Here is a 13,782-nt window from a genome sequence, read left to right as displayed (position 1 = left end):
GGGAGACGATAGATACAGAAGCACAAAGGTTCCCACCAGTATCATCTCTTCACAGTGAACTAAGAGGAATCGAACTAGGGTTTCTGTTAGCTGAGAGATTGGGGCTGCACAGTTTCGAAATGGAAACAGATTCATTAGTCCTGGTTAACCTAATTTTGGACGGTCGTGATGCTTCACCGTGGCGATTAATCAACGACTTGGATAGATTACGTGGTTACATTGAAGATAGAGAAGTGGCAATAAATCACTGTTTTAGGGAAGCTAACTCCGCCCCACATGAATTGGCGAATTCTATTTTAAACCCTTAACTTTGTCTGTATCTTCGGTTTGATCCTTTTATGGATATGTAAGCTTGTACTATGTTCATCCTCTGGATGTTATTAATGAAACTAGCTTTTCCGTCAAAAAAAAAATAAAAATAAAAATAAAACCCATTATAACCTTTTATATAAGAAAACCCCACTTTTGAAAATCAATCTCCAAAATTTTCTTTCTTTTTTTTCCTCCTATTTTTTCGATTGATTTCAAACTTACTATGTGTTTCGCAATATACACATTATTTAGTATTAATTACGTATATTTCTACAACAAAACACATTTAGTATAGTTAAAGTATGTCAAAGTTACAGTGTTTTTCTGTTTATTGATTCTTGTTTTGTTTCATAAATAGTGTTATTTATTGTTAAAGTTTCATACTTTACTTCATTTTTTTATTTGCGTTATACATAACACATTATGTATCAACAATCTTTCTTCCCAAAAAAAAAAAGTGACTAAAATCCTATTTTGTGAGAAGTTTGGACCTTAATCTTTTTTGATGCCCCCGGTGGCCATTCTGACCCAAATTTGAGATGTGAAAAAAAATAAAAAACGAACACAACCTATCTATCTGTCGGTTCAGATTTATGATTTTGAAGTCGAAATCTTCTCATATTACATAGCTTAGGGTTAGGGGTTTCATCTTCTCCCTTCTTCATTTTTGCATCTTCTTCTTCGTTTTGCTCGTATCTTATTAGAGAAAGTGAAATCTAGAGAGAGAGAAAGGAGGTCCGGCTTTACTGATGGGGCGAAGTGATGATGATGATAGACGACGAAAGCGAAAACATTCCAGGACAATCACAGATGAAGAAGTTAATGAATACTTAGCCAAGAAAGCTCAAAAAAAAGTATTTTTTCTAAACCCTAAACTCGATTCCCTAATTTTGTTTATGTTTAGAATCATGAAATTATTCTTGTTTATTTATGAATTCGATTTGATTTATGTCAGGCACTGAAAGTTGCGAAGAAACTAAAATCAGATACTGTTTCTGGTTATGCCAACGAGTCGAATCCTTTTGGTGATTCTAACCTCAATGAAAAGTAGGTCTTTTTTTTTTTCTCTAATTCTGTATTGTTTTCTGTAGGTTCAAAATTGACCTAGGAAATTCTTAATTCCATTTAGTCTTTGACCTAATTTGGTTCTAATGCAATGCTTATTACATTAGAACAAATAATCCACACACACCCTTATCGCAAATTCGTTAGAAATTTTTGCCAATATTAGGAAGTTAGTTCAACTATGTACTTAAACATTGAAACTCGAATATGGAAGCCAACTCGAGTCAAACTTGAAATTCTTACTGACTTCAATAACAATTATGACTTGTCATCACAGGTTTGTGTGGCGAAAGAAGATCGAGCGTGACGTTTCTAATGGTGTGCCACTTGACTCACTGTCCATCAAATCTGAGAAGAAACGACAGAAAGAAAGGATGGCTGAGATTGAAAAAGTTAAAAAGAGAAGGGAGGAAAGGGCTATTGAAAAAGCACAACACGAAGAGGAAATGGTTCGTACAATTTACATCAGATTGTTGTGTTTTTTGTTGGTTAAAGAAATATTGCAGGTTGCACTTAAGTTTCTATATGGTTGAACAAGGATTTGGCTTTGTGCAAGTTTTACCGTATATTTTTTTTTCTCCCTAGGCATTGTTGGCTAGAGAACGGGCAAAAGCTGAATTCCAGGACTGGGAGAAGAAGGAAGAAGAGGTATTTGAGAGCTTTGTTTTTAAGCTTTTATTTCTACTAGGTTTTGGATGCCCTCTCTGATTCAGTTTTCAAAAAAGGATCACCAAAGAGGTCATTCATCACCCTGTCGTAAATTTGCAAAATTATATGTTTACTTTGCTAAAATTCTCCATCTGCAGTTTCACTTCGATCAAAGCAAGATTAGATCAGAGATTAGACTTCGTGAAGGGCGTATTAAGCCCATCGATGTTCTCTCCAAGCAACTTAATGGTTCGGAAGACTTCGATATTGAAATTGATGAACCATACATGGTTTTCAAGGTATGTATTGTCACATTTCACAAATTTTATTCGTCGCGTGCTACAATAAATGCTTATGGTAACCAGCATGCGTTTTTTTGTTTATACTTGATTTCACGTCGACCATGATACTTTGTTTTAGGCATAAAATTTTGTCTTTTAATGGTTAGGGAGACCATGGAATTCTTTAGCTTTATTTTCTTTGTCGTTTTGAACTCTTGTTGTAGAGGATATGGAGCAAAATCTTCGGCCTAAAATAAGATCACTTACACTCTCATTTTACGGGTATACCTAATTATTTGTGTAATACAAATTTAATTGCTTTCGCTTGCATTTCATGTACCTTGTAACTGTTCAACTAAATTATACCGTAGGTCTTGATTTTTTTTGTTCTCTGTAAGTTTGAAGTTGGCTGTAAATTTTTGTCATTACCATCCTTAACTTGTAAGGGGTTTAACAGTATCCGTTGATTTCTTCTTCCTCGTGTAGGAAAGAAAATCAAAATATCCATTGACATTTGGGATTCATATGACAGGGTTTGACCGTGAAAGAAATGGAAGAGCTCCGCGAGGACATAAAGATGCATCTTGATCTGGACCGGGCAACACCAACGCATATAGAGTTTTGGGAGGTATTACCCTTTCTCTTACCTCATCTGCCTCCTATTTCAGTTGAATCATTGGTTTAGTGGAGAAATAATAGTGTAAATGCCTAAATTAGTTCTGGAGTTTCTTATTTAATGTGTTGTTTGAGGAATGTCCACAACTAGAAACCAAGGTTTGTTGTTGTGCGATAACTTTGACAATGTGAAGACAATATGCAAATGGGGGGAGAATTGAAGCATTTTTAGACCAGGCTTGGTAAAAACGAATATCACGGTACCTAGATTTTTCAAGTCTTATCGCAATTTATAGTAATCTTCTGCGTGACATAATTACAATTTCCTTTATGTAAGAAGCACATAACAGACCACTTAGCTTTAAAAAGAGCGAAGTAAGAGTTTTGCATTAGTTGGTTCTTTTCTTACCATTCTAGTTATATAGTTTTTAGTGTCTAAATCAAGAAATCTTGTCTCCCATAGCGTATCCCCAAGATTATGGTACTGATACAGCAATCCTTGTTCTTGTAGGCATTAATGGTAGTTTGTGATTGGGAGCTAGCAGAATCTCGAAAGAAGGATGCTCTAGATCGAGCAAGGGTACGCGGGGAGCAACCACCTCCTGAGTTGCTTGCAGATGACAGGGGCTTGCACTCGAGCATTGAAGCAGATGTGAAGAATCTCCTGCACGGGAAAACTTACAGTCAGTTAGAAGTACTACAAACGCAGATTGAGTCAGAGATGCGTTCTGGCACAGCGAAGGTCGTTGAGTACTGGGAAGCTGTCTTAAAACGACTGCACATATTCAAGGCTAAGGTAACAAATGCAATTCTTAAAACTATCCTGTACAAGTCCCTTCATAAATTTGTCAAAAGTTAGTTTTTTGTTGCTAATTTGCTTCTACCGGCCGGAACCCTATGGTGAATTGTCTAATCACAGGCCTGCTTGAAGGAAATTCATGCCAGCCTCTTACGTAAGCATCTTCAGCGTTTGGAAAACCGGGCCGAGAGTGAAGAGAAATCAGAAGCAGACCATGACTTGGAGCCTCTACTGGAGGAAAGCAACTATGGTGTGGAAGGTATGGGTGATCTCGCGTTCACTTTTATGCTATCATGTTGGATATTTGCTTCCTTTTGCTAACATTTATATCCTCAAATTAGATCTCCAACCTTACTCTCCTGAACCTGTTAAACAAGAGGAAGTTGAGGAGCTAGAAGACGAGCCTGGTTCATTTTCTCCAGAATTGCTACATGGTGATGACAATGAAGAAGCAATCGACCCTGAAGACGACAGGGCTGAACTGGTAAGCTATCTTGTTGCTGTGGTGTTGTTCCTCATAGCAACCAATCACAATGAAACTTTGGTCTTAGCATGTGTATTTTAATTACTACCTAGAAGGACATATTTAAAATCAACATATGCTTATTGTTTCCCATTTCTCCATTAGGTGACCCATCTTTTATTATGATAAAAGACTCGTAAAGATTATTAAATGAACTGCTATGAATCTATGTCCAAATTCTCTAAGGTCTAGAATTATTTCTAAATCATGTGGCTAAAGTGTCTGGTAATCCATCTAGAAGTACAGATTACGGGTGAAAAGTAGCTTTTGTTTCTCCTCATATTCGGTCTGGCGAGTTTGGACCTGGGAAGAATGGAAACAAATGAGGGTTGTTTCCCTTTGCGAATTCCTGAATCCTGGTTCCTGAGCTAGTCGGAGAATGACCTCCAATCTCGTCTTGTAGCACTTACCATTGCTAAACTGTTGTCAGACTAATCGCTGTACTCTTACCAAACAGGAACTTAAGCGTATCGCTGTCAAAGAAGAACATCAAAGGCGTCTGAAGGAAGCAATGGCATCAAAACCGGCTCCTCCGGAAGATAATTTGGAGTTTAAGGCCATGAAATCCATGGGGGCTATGGAAGACGGAGATGCAGTATTTGGCTCTGGTGCTGAAGTAAACCTAGATTCACAGGTGCTTTATAACTCTGCGTTCACTTCTCATTATTTGCGTTCTTGTTAATAAATCTTCTGTCTTTCTAAATACTTTATGGTGGTTACAGGTTTACTGGTGGCACGACAAATATCGTCCAAGAAAACCTAAATACTTCAATCGTGTTCATACTGGGTACGAGTGGAACAAGTATAACCAGACCCACTACGACCATGACAATCCACCCCCTAAAGTCGTTCAAGGTTACAAATTTAACATCTTTTATCCAGATCTCGTAGACAAAATCAAGGCTCCTACTTACACCATAGAAAAAGATGGCAGCAGTGGCGAGACATGTCTTATACGGTTCCACGCTGGACCTCCTTACGAGGACATCGTAAGTCTGTCATTTTTCTTACCCATCCGAATGAGTTTTAAAACAATGGATCTTGAAATACTAAAATCTTTTCTTGTGCTGGAAATGCAGGCATTTAAGATTGTGAACAAAGAGTGGGAATACTCGCACAAGAAGGGTTTCAAATGTACCTTTGAACGAGGAATCTTGCACGTTTACTTCAACTTCAAGCGGTACCGTTACCGTAGATAGTTCAAGGTGCCTTGTCGACCTGATTTGGGTCCTAGAGGTCAGAAAATTACCAGTGGTTCACTACTGTTAAAACTGAGGGATTCACTGCTGTTAAATTTGTACGTGGAGAATAGGATGCAGAAATCAGAGGAACATGGGATGAAATTCTATTAGATAATCATTTTAGTGCTGTATTTTGATTATTGTGTTTTTAATATACTACTGTTATTTTCTAATTATAACTCAACCCTGTTTTTGCGCCAACTTATTTTTTGGTCGTGATGTGAATCTTAAAGTAAGCAAATACTCAGTTTCTGTGCGTGAATCTCGAAGTAAGCAAATACTTTAATCAGGCTTTGTGGTGGTTAAGCTACGGCCAAGGAAATATTCGATCTCTATCTCCAGTTGTTTTGCTCACCCTAAATCTCACTTCTTGAGAAAAAAATTACTTGAAGAACTTGTCCCTCATAGTGGTCCATGAGTTGAAAAATTCAAATAATGCCCAAGACGTTTCCTCAAAAGGAGTTCTCTAAATTAGATCTCCTTCAAGGTATTGGTTAATTAGTGCGATCCCATACTGCAGGTTTTGTGGCACTTGCAATGTTCTAATCGACCAAATGGCTGATTAGGAATGTTCTAATATACCCAATGGGTGATTTGAGATGTCCTAGTCAACCTGATGGGCAATGGCTTATTCGAGACAGTTCAGTCCATTCGCTTCTGAGTTAGACAGTCACTAGTCATTCCGTATAGAAAACCACAAATTTCCGGCAAGATTTAGATGGATTGCAGATAAATTCCAGCAGCCACACATAGCAAAAGTTTCGAATATAATTTGGGCAAAAGCCCAGCCAAGGGAACCCTTACGATTTCCCTATTGCTGATCCTACAACTGAACTTCTCACTTTCAACAATAAGAAGATGAAAAAGCAGCCAGATATAGAAAGACTTACCAAAAATAAAGTTACTTCAAACCAGATTTACAAAAAACATGTCATCCTGACATAGTAATTACAGAAGCAACATCACATATAGTTCGAGCCCAAAGCCTAAAACACTACTCTTATACGAACATCAATAAAGAACGAACATCAAAATAGGCTCAAGCTTTTTAAGCCACAAAAAGTACCACCTAACTAGGCCAAAATCCCCAACTCCATTTAACAAAAACATACCACAGTAAAACATAACATCAACAGTAAAACATAACATCTTTAACCGAGTCCAGGATCTTGGGTAGAGGTCGTACAACTGAACTTCTCTCCCCCTTGCTCTTACTACCTCCTACAGATGATCCACTGTCCGATATATCACCCTCGATATAATGTCGAGCTCTGAATGCACCTAAATGTGCATAATATGCTGGAGGAACTGCAAATGTAGAAATTATCCCAATTACCAACTTGAACACGCCAATAAGTAGCTTACAACCTAAATTTTGGCACTCAAAAGAAGGTTTTGAACTAGAGTAGCAAAGTATAAGGATTTACCTATTGAGACAGATCTCGTGCATCTTGCATATCTGATTTCAAAATCAAAGCATTTGTTATCAATCAAAATCTAACAAAAGTCACAAACAAAAAACAAGAACAGAATCGATTGCTTACGTATAGGTTAGATTGTTCGTAAGAGTTTGCAAGGCATCTGAAGAGAACTTGTTTTCATCCCAAAGAACATGATAGTGAGTTGGCCTACTAGTACCCTACATTGCAAGTTAAAAAACAAAATAAGAACGTAAAAAATTATATGTTTTAGAGCGGGTTTAGGGTTCATAATGTGAATTACCTGAATGCCAGCATGGCTGCATAGATAGAAGTCAAACTCAGTTGGATGGCATATCATTGTATCCACTACCGTCCCTACGAACAAACCGAGAAATAAAATTAACTACAGAGAAAACATAAAACACCCACAACACATCGGAGGAAAACAAGAACGGGAATTCGGGTAAAAAAAGTATAAAAGTAGGAGGTTTAATGTATAACCTGGTAAAATGTTTCCGCTTCTATCAGTAGAGTTTCTGTCATTGTGGTTATTAGGGAAGAGACGAGTATGGTGTCTCTTTTGCACAACAACAAAGGTAATGGGAGGTAGATATCCTTCCTCCAAAGAAGCACATGCCTGAGTAAAAAAAATAGTGGTGAGGTAAGCTCGTGAAAACCTGTTTAAAAAGTTACTTTTAGCAACTTTAAATTGATTTTTACCTTTCGGATTGCATCGATTTCATATAGTAAAACCTCAGAAAATTGACCTTCACTCACGCCGTCTCTGCAATATTTTAGATATAAGCATCAAGATAATAACAATTACGAAACTCGTCAAACTTAAAGTTCAGAGAATGTAGTTCACCTGTAGAATATGATCCTGTGAGGCTTGTACCCTGTTGATTTTCTAAATGCTATAAGGTGCTCACTGAATCACATATCAAATAATCATACCATAAGTCAATGAAAACAAAAATTAAACAAGATTATGGTATTAATTTACTATATAGATTTCTGATTACCGGATCATGCCCCCATGGACTGGACCCCTTTGAGGATCGTTCTCAACTTTATAAAGATCATCGATCATTTCTCTCCTTGATGGTTGCGCAGAAACTAGGCAACGGTATCTCGTAACTTCAGGCCAGTCCATTGATGCAACAACCTGTTACGTGATTTCAATTTTATACATGATATACGGTTATGAATTGTTAATATTTAACATGATATAATAGAGTAGAAGTATAACAAACCGCTGCGATGGAAGGAGACTCTTCCCCACGATGAGGGTGTGTTACATCAGCCCCAAATATAATAGTAGGTCGATCAGAGACGAGAGGAATTTTTCTCAACAAAGCATCTTCTAAAACAGTGTTTCTTCCACCGACCTGTTTGTTTCCGATCACCATACAAGGCACCATTCAGCACCAACTCCCAAACAAAACATATCTTTATGTATATAGATACATTGATATTATACCAAAAGTTAGTAGACAAACCTTAACATTGATTTTCAGAGAGACATTTTCTAGATACTGCTTATTAAGCTTGTAAGCCTGCTTGGGTTGACAGCACTGTGAAACGATGCCAAGCTCAGTCTCGCAGACCCGCTTAATTATTCCTGTAGAAGGAAAATCTGAGTGAAATATCACAAGAATTTAAGCTAATTAGCTACAAAAGAATTAAAGCTATATCTACATTTTAAGATTTCAACTCACCATACGATCCAGAGTAATCAGGTAAAATAATAATGAGAAGCTGAAGTTGCTTCCGTTTTGAATTCACTGCAGCTTCCTTGTGAAGAGCTCGAAGAGAAGATTCAATTTGGTTTGGCCGGACCGAGCGAATTGGAATTATAGGGTTTGGACTGAAAACCTGATAACATAGACTATTTTCAAGTTAAAACCTAAACAAGGGAGTAAGCAAAAAAGAGAAAGTGTAAACAGCAACTTTACCATTCCTTTACTACAACACATGCCAACGAGTTCTTCGAAAAAACGTATGGCGCCGTCCTGCTTTAAGTTGGAAAAGTTTATGCATGCCCAAGTTTCAACCTTCCCACCGTTCACCATTTTCTGCACACATAAATGAAAGCCATCATTTTGATGTTATGCACATAGACTACCAAACTAACCGAAAGCAAACCAATGTACTAGTATAACGATCTTAAGTTTCCTAGTTAACCACCACGCAATTCTTTATTGTCATTATGTTTTTCAATCGAAGCAAAATGAAATTGAACCACACCACAAACTATAATAAATCCGACAAGGAGGATTTACACCACAAACATCTATAACGAGCCTTGGGGAGTTAACTTACTGCATTAATCATGTTCCATTGTCCAACTCGAGGTTGAACTTTTACCTCCCGACCAGAATCATGGTACTTCAGCTGAAGTAAGAAACAAGAAGAATTACAATAACAGAAGTCCATAATTAGAAGTACAAACACTTCGATCCAATAGAGGTACTTACCATAGGCGCGGGCAAAACACGAGCATTGGGTATAGTTGTAAGCCGGTCAGTTATACTGATCCCAAATTCAGCTGCAAAATTATCTTGTTTGTAATTATTGTATGCAACCATCTGCAGCCACATTAGATTATACAGACTTTCAATCACAGACTTTCAATTACCATACAGAGGCAGCAACTTATGTAACATAATAGACGAACAATAGTACAACACCTCTCTAATACTTGCTTCCCTGTCAGGGGGGCGTTTGCAAGCAGCTTTTAAGAGTCCAGTAACTTGCTTTTCACTCAATTTCTGTGAATATCTTTGTCCTTCAACTATTCGGCAGACCTGCACTTAAAACGGTTCAAAATCCAGAACAAGGTAAAAGCAACTACTGTTAAGCTAAAAAAATAAGAGCAATTGATATTAGGATCAATAGAGAAGAGATTACCTCCATTGGTAAATACACAGGTTTTGAATCACTGCCGGATTGAAGGCATGGCAAATGAGGATATTTCAGCACAACCCCATACTTCTGGTTAAAGTAACGCAACACGGACTCAGTCGCCCCCGTGTCATCAATAGGAAACCTATTTATGCATATAAAACAATAACGTTGTCATAATTGTTATGGAGAAGGTAATTTGTCTAGGAAATTATAACGTCTTCCAATTCCGAGTAATTATTCTGATTATGCACATCTTGATTCTATAAACTCACATCAATTGGCTAACAGGCTGAGAAGTTATTCCAGAAATTCTTTTGCGCACTATATTCTCCCTGTGTGTCAACTGAACCTTAACTCCTTTCAAAGCCCTCTTTATCTGATATGATAGAAAAATAAGCAAATGAGAAAAGCAAAGATACACCAATTCTAGACAAAAACAACATATGCGAAAACAATTACAAGAATCAAAACAGAAAAATAATGGATAACCTTCACACGGTCAGTGTCAGATAGAGGCCTGGACAAATCTCTAATATTCAAAAAACTACAGACATATTCAGTTACAATCAGCGGTTCGTAGAACGACGTAACGGACACATCTGCAAAAGTTAAGCATGATAATACGATATAAGAATAAAAATTCTAATCTAAAATACCATGTAAATATTTAAGTTTAAATCATGTCGAGCAAAAACCTATATTCAAGGACAATCCCATCTGAGTTGCTCGAATACTCTGATAGTATCCGGTCCAACATTCTAACCCATCACCTATCCTGCCTGTCGGACCAAGATTAGGTGAGAAAAACGATCGGCCCACCACAGTATACCTGAAGCCATTAGTAAGCCAATTAGTATTTAATTCATGCACCATATTATACAATATCACTTGAATGTTCTTTACATTCATAACAGTCATTCTCACCAATATATATATAATCCTTAAGCGCGACATATATACATATAACTTACATTCTTGTTGGTGATTCTCTCAAAACAATATCAAGAGCTTGAATAGTTTCATATGGTGCATCATTTTGCCTTCCACTTAAAAACTGACGCAGTTGATGAAGATCGGGTTGCGAAACGAGCTTAATCACCACATGAAATTTTCGTTCCCTCCTACACTCCAGAAACAAATTATTAATAAGGCCGTATCTGTTTCTCCCTTGTCTGAATCATCTGTAAAGATATTTATGATTTTGATAGTGTCATGCATCATAGTGTCATGCATAAGTCATGCATCATAGTGTCTGAAAGATCAACAATCATATGGTTCCAGTCAGTTCAGAACTCTGAGTCAGATCTGACTCAGAGGTCTGACTTGACCCCACTCAAATTTCACCTGTTTGATTGTGTTCTAGTTAACATGAGTCAAAACAACCACTACAAAAGATCATTTTTTTTGATGAAATACAAAAAATCAATATCAAATAATAGAGAAAAAATAAAGTGAAATGGGTAAATGAGTAGATGAGAAACAAAACCTTTTTGATTTGCTCTGATCTTCCTTTTCATTTAAATCAATAACAAACTCTTTTGAGATAAATGGCAAAGGGCCGGCAGTGATTAAGCTTTTCCTTCCATCATAAACAGGTTGTCGATTCCCCAAATGTGACTTACTATACAGCTCTATTAGTTGACTCATAATCACCCTGTTTACTCCTCTTGATGTCACCTCAGGCTTGATTAAAACCTAAATAATCAAGTGAAGAAGATGAATATATTTGAAACAAATTCAAAAAACAAAACTAAGGAAGGGGGAGAATGAAGATTAAACTACTCACATCGTAGTGATGAATATTTTTATCAGCAACGCTAACAAGAAAGTGATTTGCTCTCACTACGCAAACTTTTCCGACAGTACCAGGTCCAGGACGCCTCGGAAAGTTCTGAGATTTTGAAGAAACTGGTGGAGGAAGAGCCGATCCAGAAGATATCTGAGAGGAAATAGCCGGTTGTTGTAATGTGAGAGACTGTTCCATCTTTTTGCCTAAATCGGTTGCAGTAGATGAAGAAGAAGCTCCGATCTCATGTACGGAGGGAGAAGAAAGAGGAGGTTGAGCAGTAGGGACTCCGATCACGTGACCTGAAGAAGCCGGAGGTTGAGCAGTAGGGACTCCGATCGCGTGACCTGAAGCAGCCGGAGGTGGAGCAATAGTCGAAATGTTTCCACGGCCACTACCACCACCACCACCACCAGAACGGCCGCCGCGACCGCGAGTACCTCTTCCTCCTCGAGGTGAAGGATCAGTGTCTGCTGAAACTCTACCTCTTCCCCTGCCACCGGGACCACCACCGGGACCACCACCGCGACCACCACGATGAGACATTATTGGAATGAGAAGACTTAGAGAGAGAGAGAGAAACAAAAAAGAAGGGAGATAGTAGAGAGAGAGAGAAAAAGACAGAAGAGAAGATAAGCGAATGAGAAGAGGATGAGGAGATTTTTATAGTGGTGTGAGTACGGAAGAGAAAAGGAGCGGGAACAGTTTTAGGATTAAAAGACGATAGTAGCCCTTACTGGATTAGATAGGAGGAGGAGGGGAACCGTGCCTAATTGATACGGACGACGTGGGGGATGAAATTTAATGAAGACAGGTCAGTTGGGTTTTCGAAGGTGGCGGGTGATGATTGCGGTTTCCAAACGGGTGTAGTAGGTGAAGGAAGATTACCCCTAGGAGGAGATAACATTTATGGGGGAATGGCTCTCGACCCATTGACCCAAAACCCAAGTGGAACTGGAATTACTGATGTCAGTTTTGGATCTTCATTTTCATACTCAGGTAATGATTTTATACCCGATGGATATTACCGACTGAACCTGACGGTATATTTGACACGGACTCAATGGACACTCGATACCCGACATTAATATGTGATTAAATGTTGTTTTTGAAAGGTTTAAGGTCTGAAATACTTATTATTTGATAATTATATACTCTCTCGCTGTCTCATTTTGTTTAGGTGTTATTCCTTTTATAGATATCTCAAAAGGTTTGTTAACGTTCCTTTAATAACAATCATTTAATTATTTAGCATGATGAAACTTCCAAAACTACTTTTTAATTTGAACATCATTAAAAGGTTCTAATTGGTTCAACACTTCTACCAATATTATATTTAATGAAATACTCTGTATTAAATTAAGATAGTTGTGGAAAAGTTCTTATATTTTTCAACAATAAATACCATTCCTTAATAAGTTGGATTCCCCAAACTATAAACAAAATGGGACGGAGGGGGTACTAATATCGTCATTTGAATGTCCCACTGAATACAAAATTCTTAATTGATGATCAAAATATATTGGGAAATTTTAGAGGAACTTTCAAGCATTTAATAATAAAAAAGATTGTAAATTTTAATAATTTGATCATTTATGTCTTACTAAAGGAGTGCGTTTTAGTAACAATAATTAGAATCTTAAATGAAGTATAATTTTTGGGCTAATGATCCAAAAACCTACCCTTAAACGCCCATTTAGTCCTCTCTAATCTTACAATGGGTTTGTAAACCAAAATCTTAATGTAAATAGATATCTAGTCAATTTGTATTCATCTCGAGAGAAAACACAAACCCTATAATACATATTAAATCATAATACCTAAACTAACCTTCTTTATCTATAAAAATTGATTTTCCTTCAAAATTTTCAAATATTCGTTTCCATTTTTATCTAACACCTTATCTTTCCAATCACGATTCTATTAAAAGCAACCATTATCTTCATTCTTCTCCAAAACGGAAACCATTAATATTCTCTCACTAAAACCGAATCCTCTTTTCAACATCAATTATTGAGTCTCGAAATCTGCTTCATCTTCATTAGACCAGTTGAAAACTCCATTGTTTATTTCGATTTCCATAATCAAATATTCAGGTTCGTACCTTTGTTAAGATCTACCGTTGCTTATGAGGTTAAAATAACAAGTTTAATCTTTCTTTGTAATGAATTTCATCATCATCTT

General features: G+C 37.1%; 2 protein-coding genes across 3 annotated transcripts; one reads left to right on the top strand and one right to left on the bottom strand.

Annotated features, from left to right (window-relative positions):
* Positions 1–705: 705 nt before the first annotated feature.
* Positions 706–5,746, top strand: LOC147564682 (splicing factor Cactin-like). Of its 2 annotated transcripts, XR_015227911.1 has the most exons (13): positions 722–1,166; positions 1,268–1,359; positions 1,655–1,826; positions 1,963–2,025; positions 2,184–2,324; positions 2,839–2,934; positions 3,433–3,717; positions 3,841–3,979; positions 4,062–4,204; positions 4,701–4,877; positions 4,966–5,232; positions 5,323–5,544; positions 5,596–5,746. XR_015227911.1 is itself a non-coding variant. In XM_086649105.1 (12 exons), exons 1-12 carry the CDS (start codon positions 1,062–1,064, stop codon positions 5,440–5,442), a joined length of 1,800 nt encoding a protein of 599 aa, XP_086505231.1. In that variant the 5' UTR covers positions 706–1,061; the 3' UTR covers positions 5,443–5,746. The 2 variants fall into 2 exon arrangements, 1 of the variants encoding a protein (XP_086505231.1); XM_086649105.1 differs by having other exon boundaries at positions 706–1,166; positions 5,323–5,746.
* Positions 5,747–6,370: 624 nt separating this feature from the next.
* LOC147564681 (protein argonaute MEL1-like) lies at positions 6,371–12,580 on the bottom strand. The gene is made up of 22 exons (XM_086649096.1): positions 11,599–12,580; positions 11,299–11,507; positions 10,784–10,933; positions 10,508–10,641; positions 10,302–10,411; positions 10,085–10,188; positions 9,816–9,954; positions 9,596–9,712; positions 9,383–9,493; positions 9,228–9,299; positions 8,861–8,980; positions 8,624–8,780; positions 8,405–8,526; positions 8,159–8,293; positions 7,928–8,070; positions 7,771–7,833; positions 7,626–7,689; positions 7,407–7,542; positions 7,207–7,280; positions 7,029–7,123; positions 6,912–6,943; positions 6,371–6,792 (listed from the first exon to the last, which is right to left on the bottom strand). Exons 1-22 carry the CDS (start codon positions 12,142–12,144, stop codon positions 6,614–6,616), a joined length of 3,012 nt encoding a protein of 1,003 aa, XP_086505222.1. The 5' UTR covers positions 12,145–12,580; the 3' UTR covers positions 6,371–6,613.
* Between the last annotated feature and the right edge of the window lie 1,202 nt (positions 12,581–13,782).

Source organism: Eschscholzia californica, unplaced genomic scaffold (genome assembly GCF_041429995.1).
Source record: "Eschscholzia californica isolate CP2 unplaced genomic scaffold, dmEscCali1.0.p SCAF_1, whole genome shotgun sequence".
Lineage (NCBI taxonomy): Eukaryota > Viridiplantae > Streptophyta > Magnoliopsida > Ranunculales > Papaveraceae > Eschscholzia > Eschscholzia californica.
The sequence above is the reverse complement of the archived record's forward strand: the minus strand, read 5'-3'. Positions and strand labels throughout refer to the sequence as shown.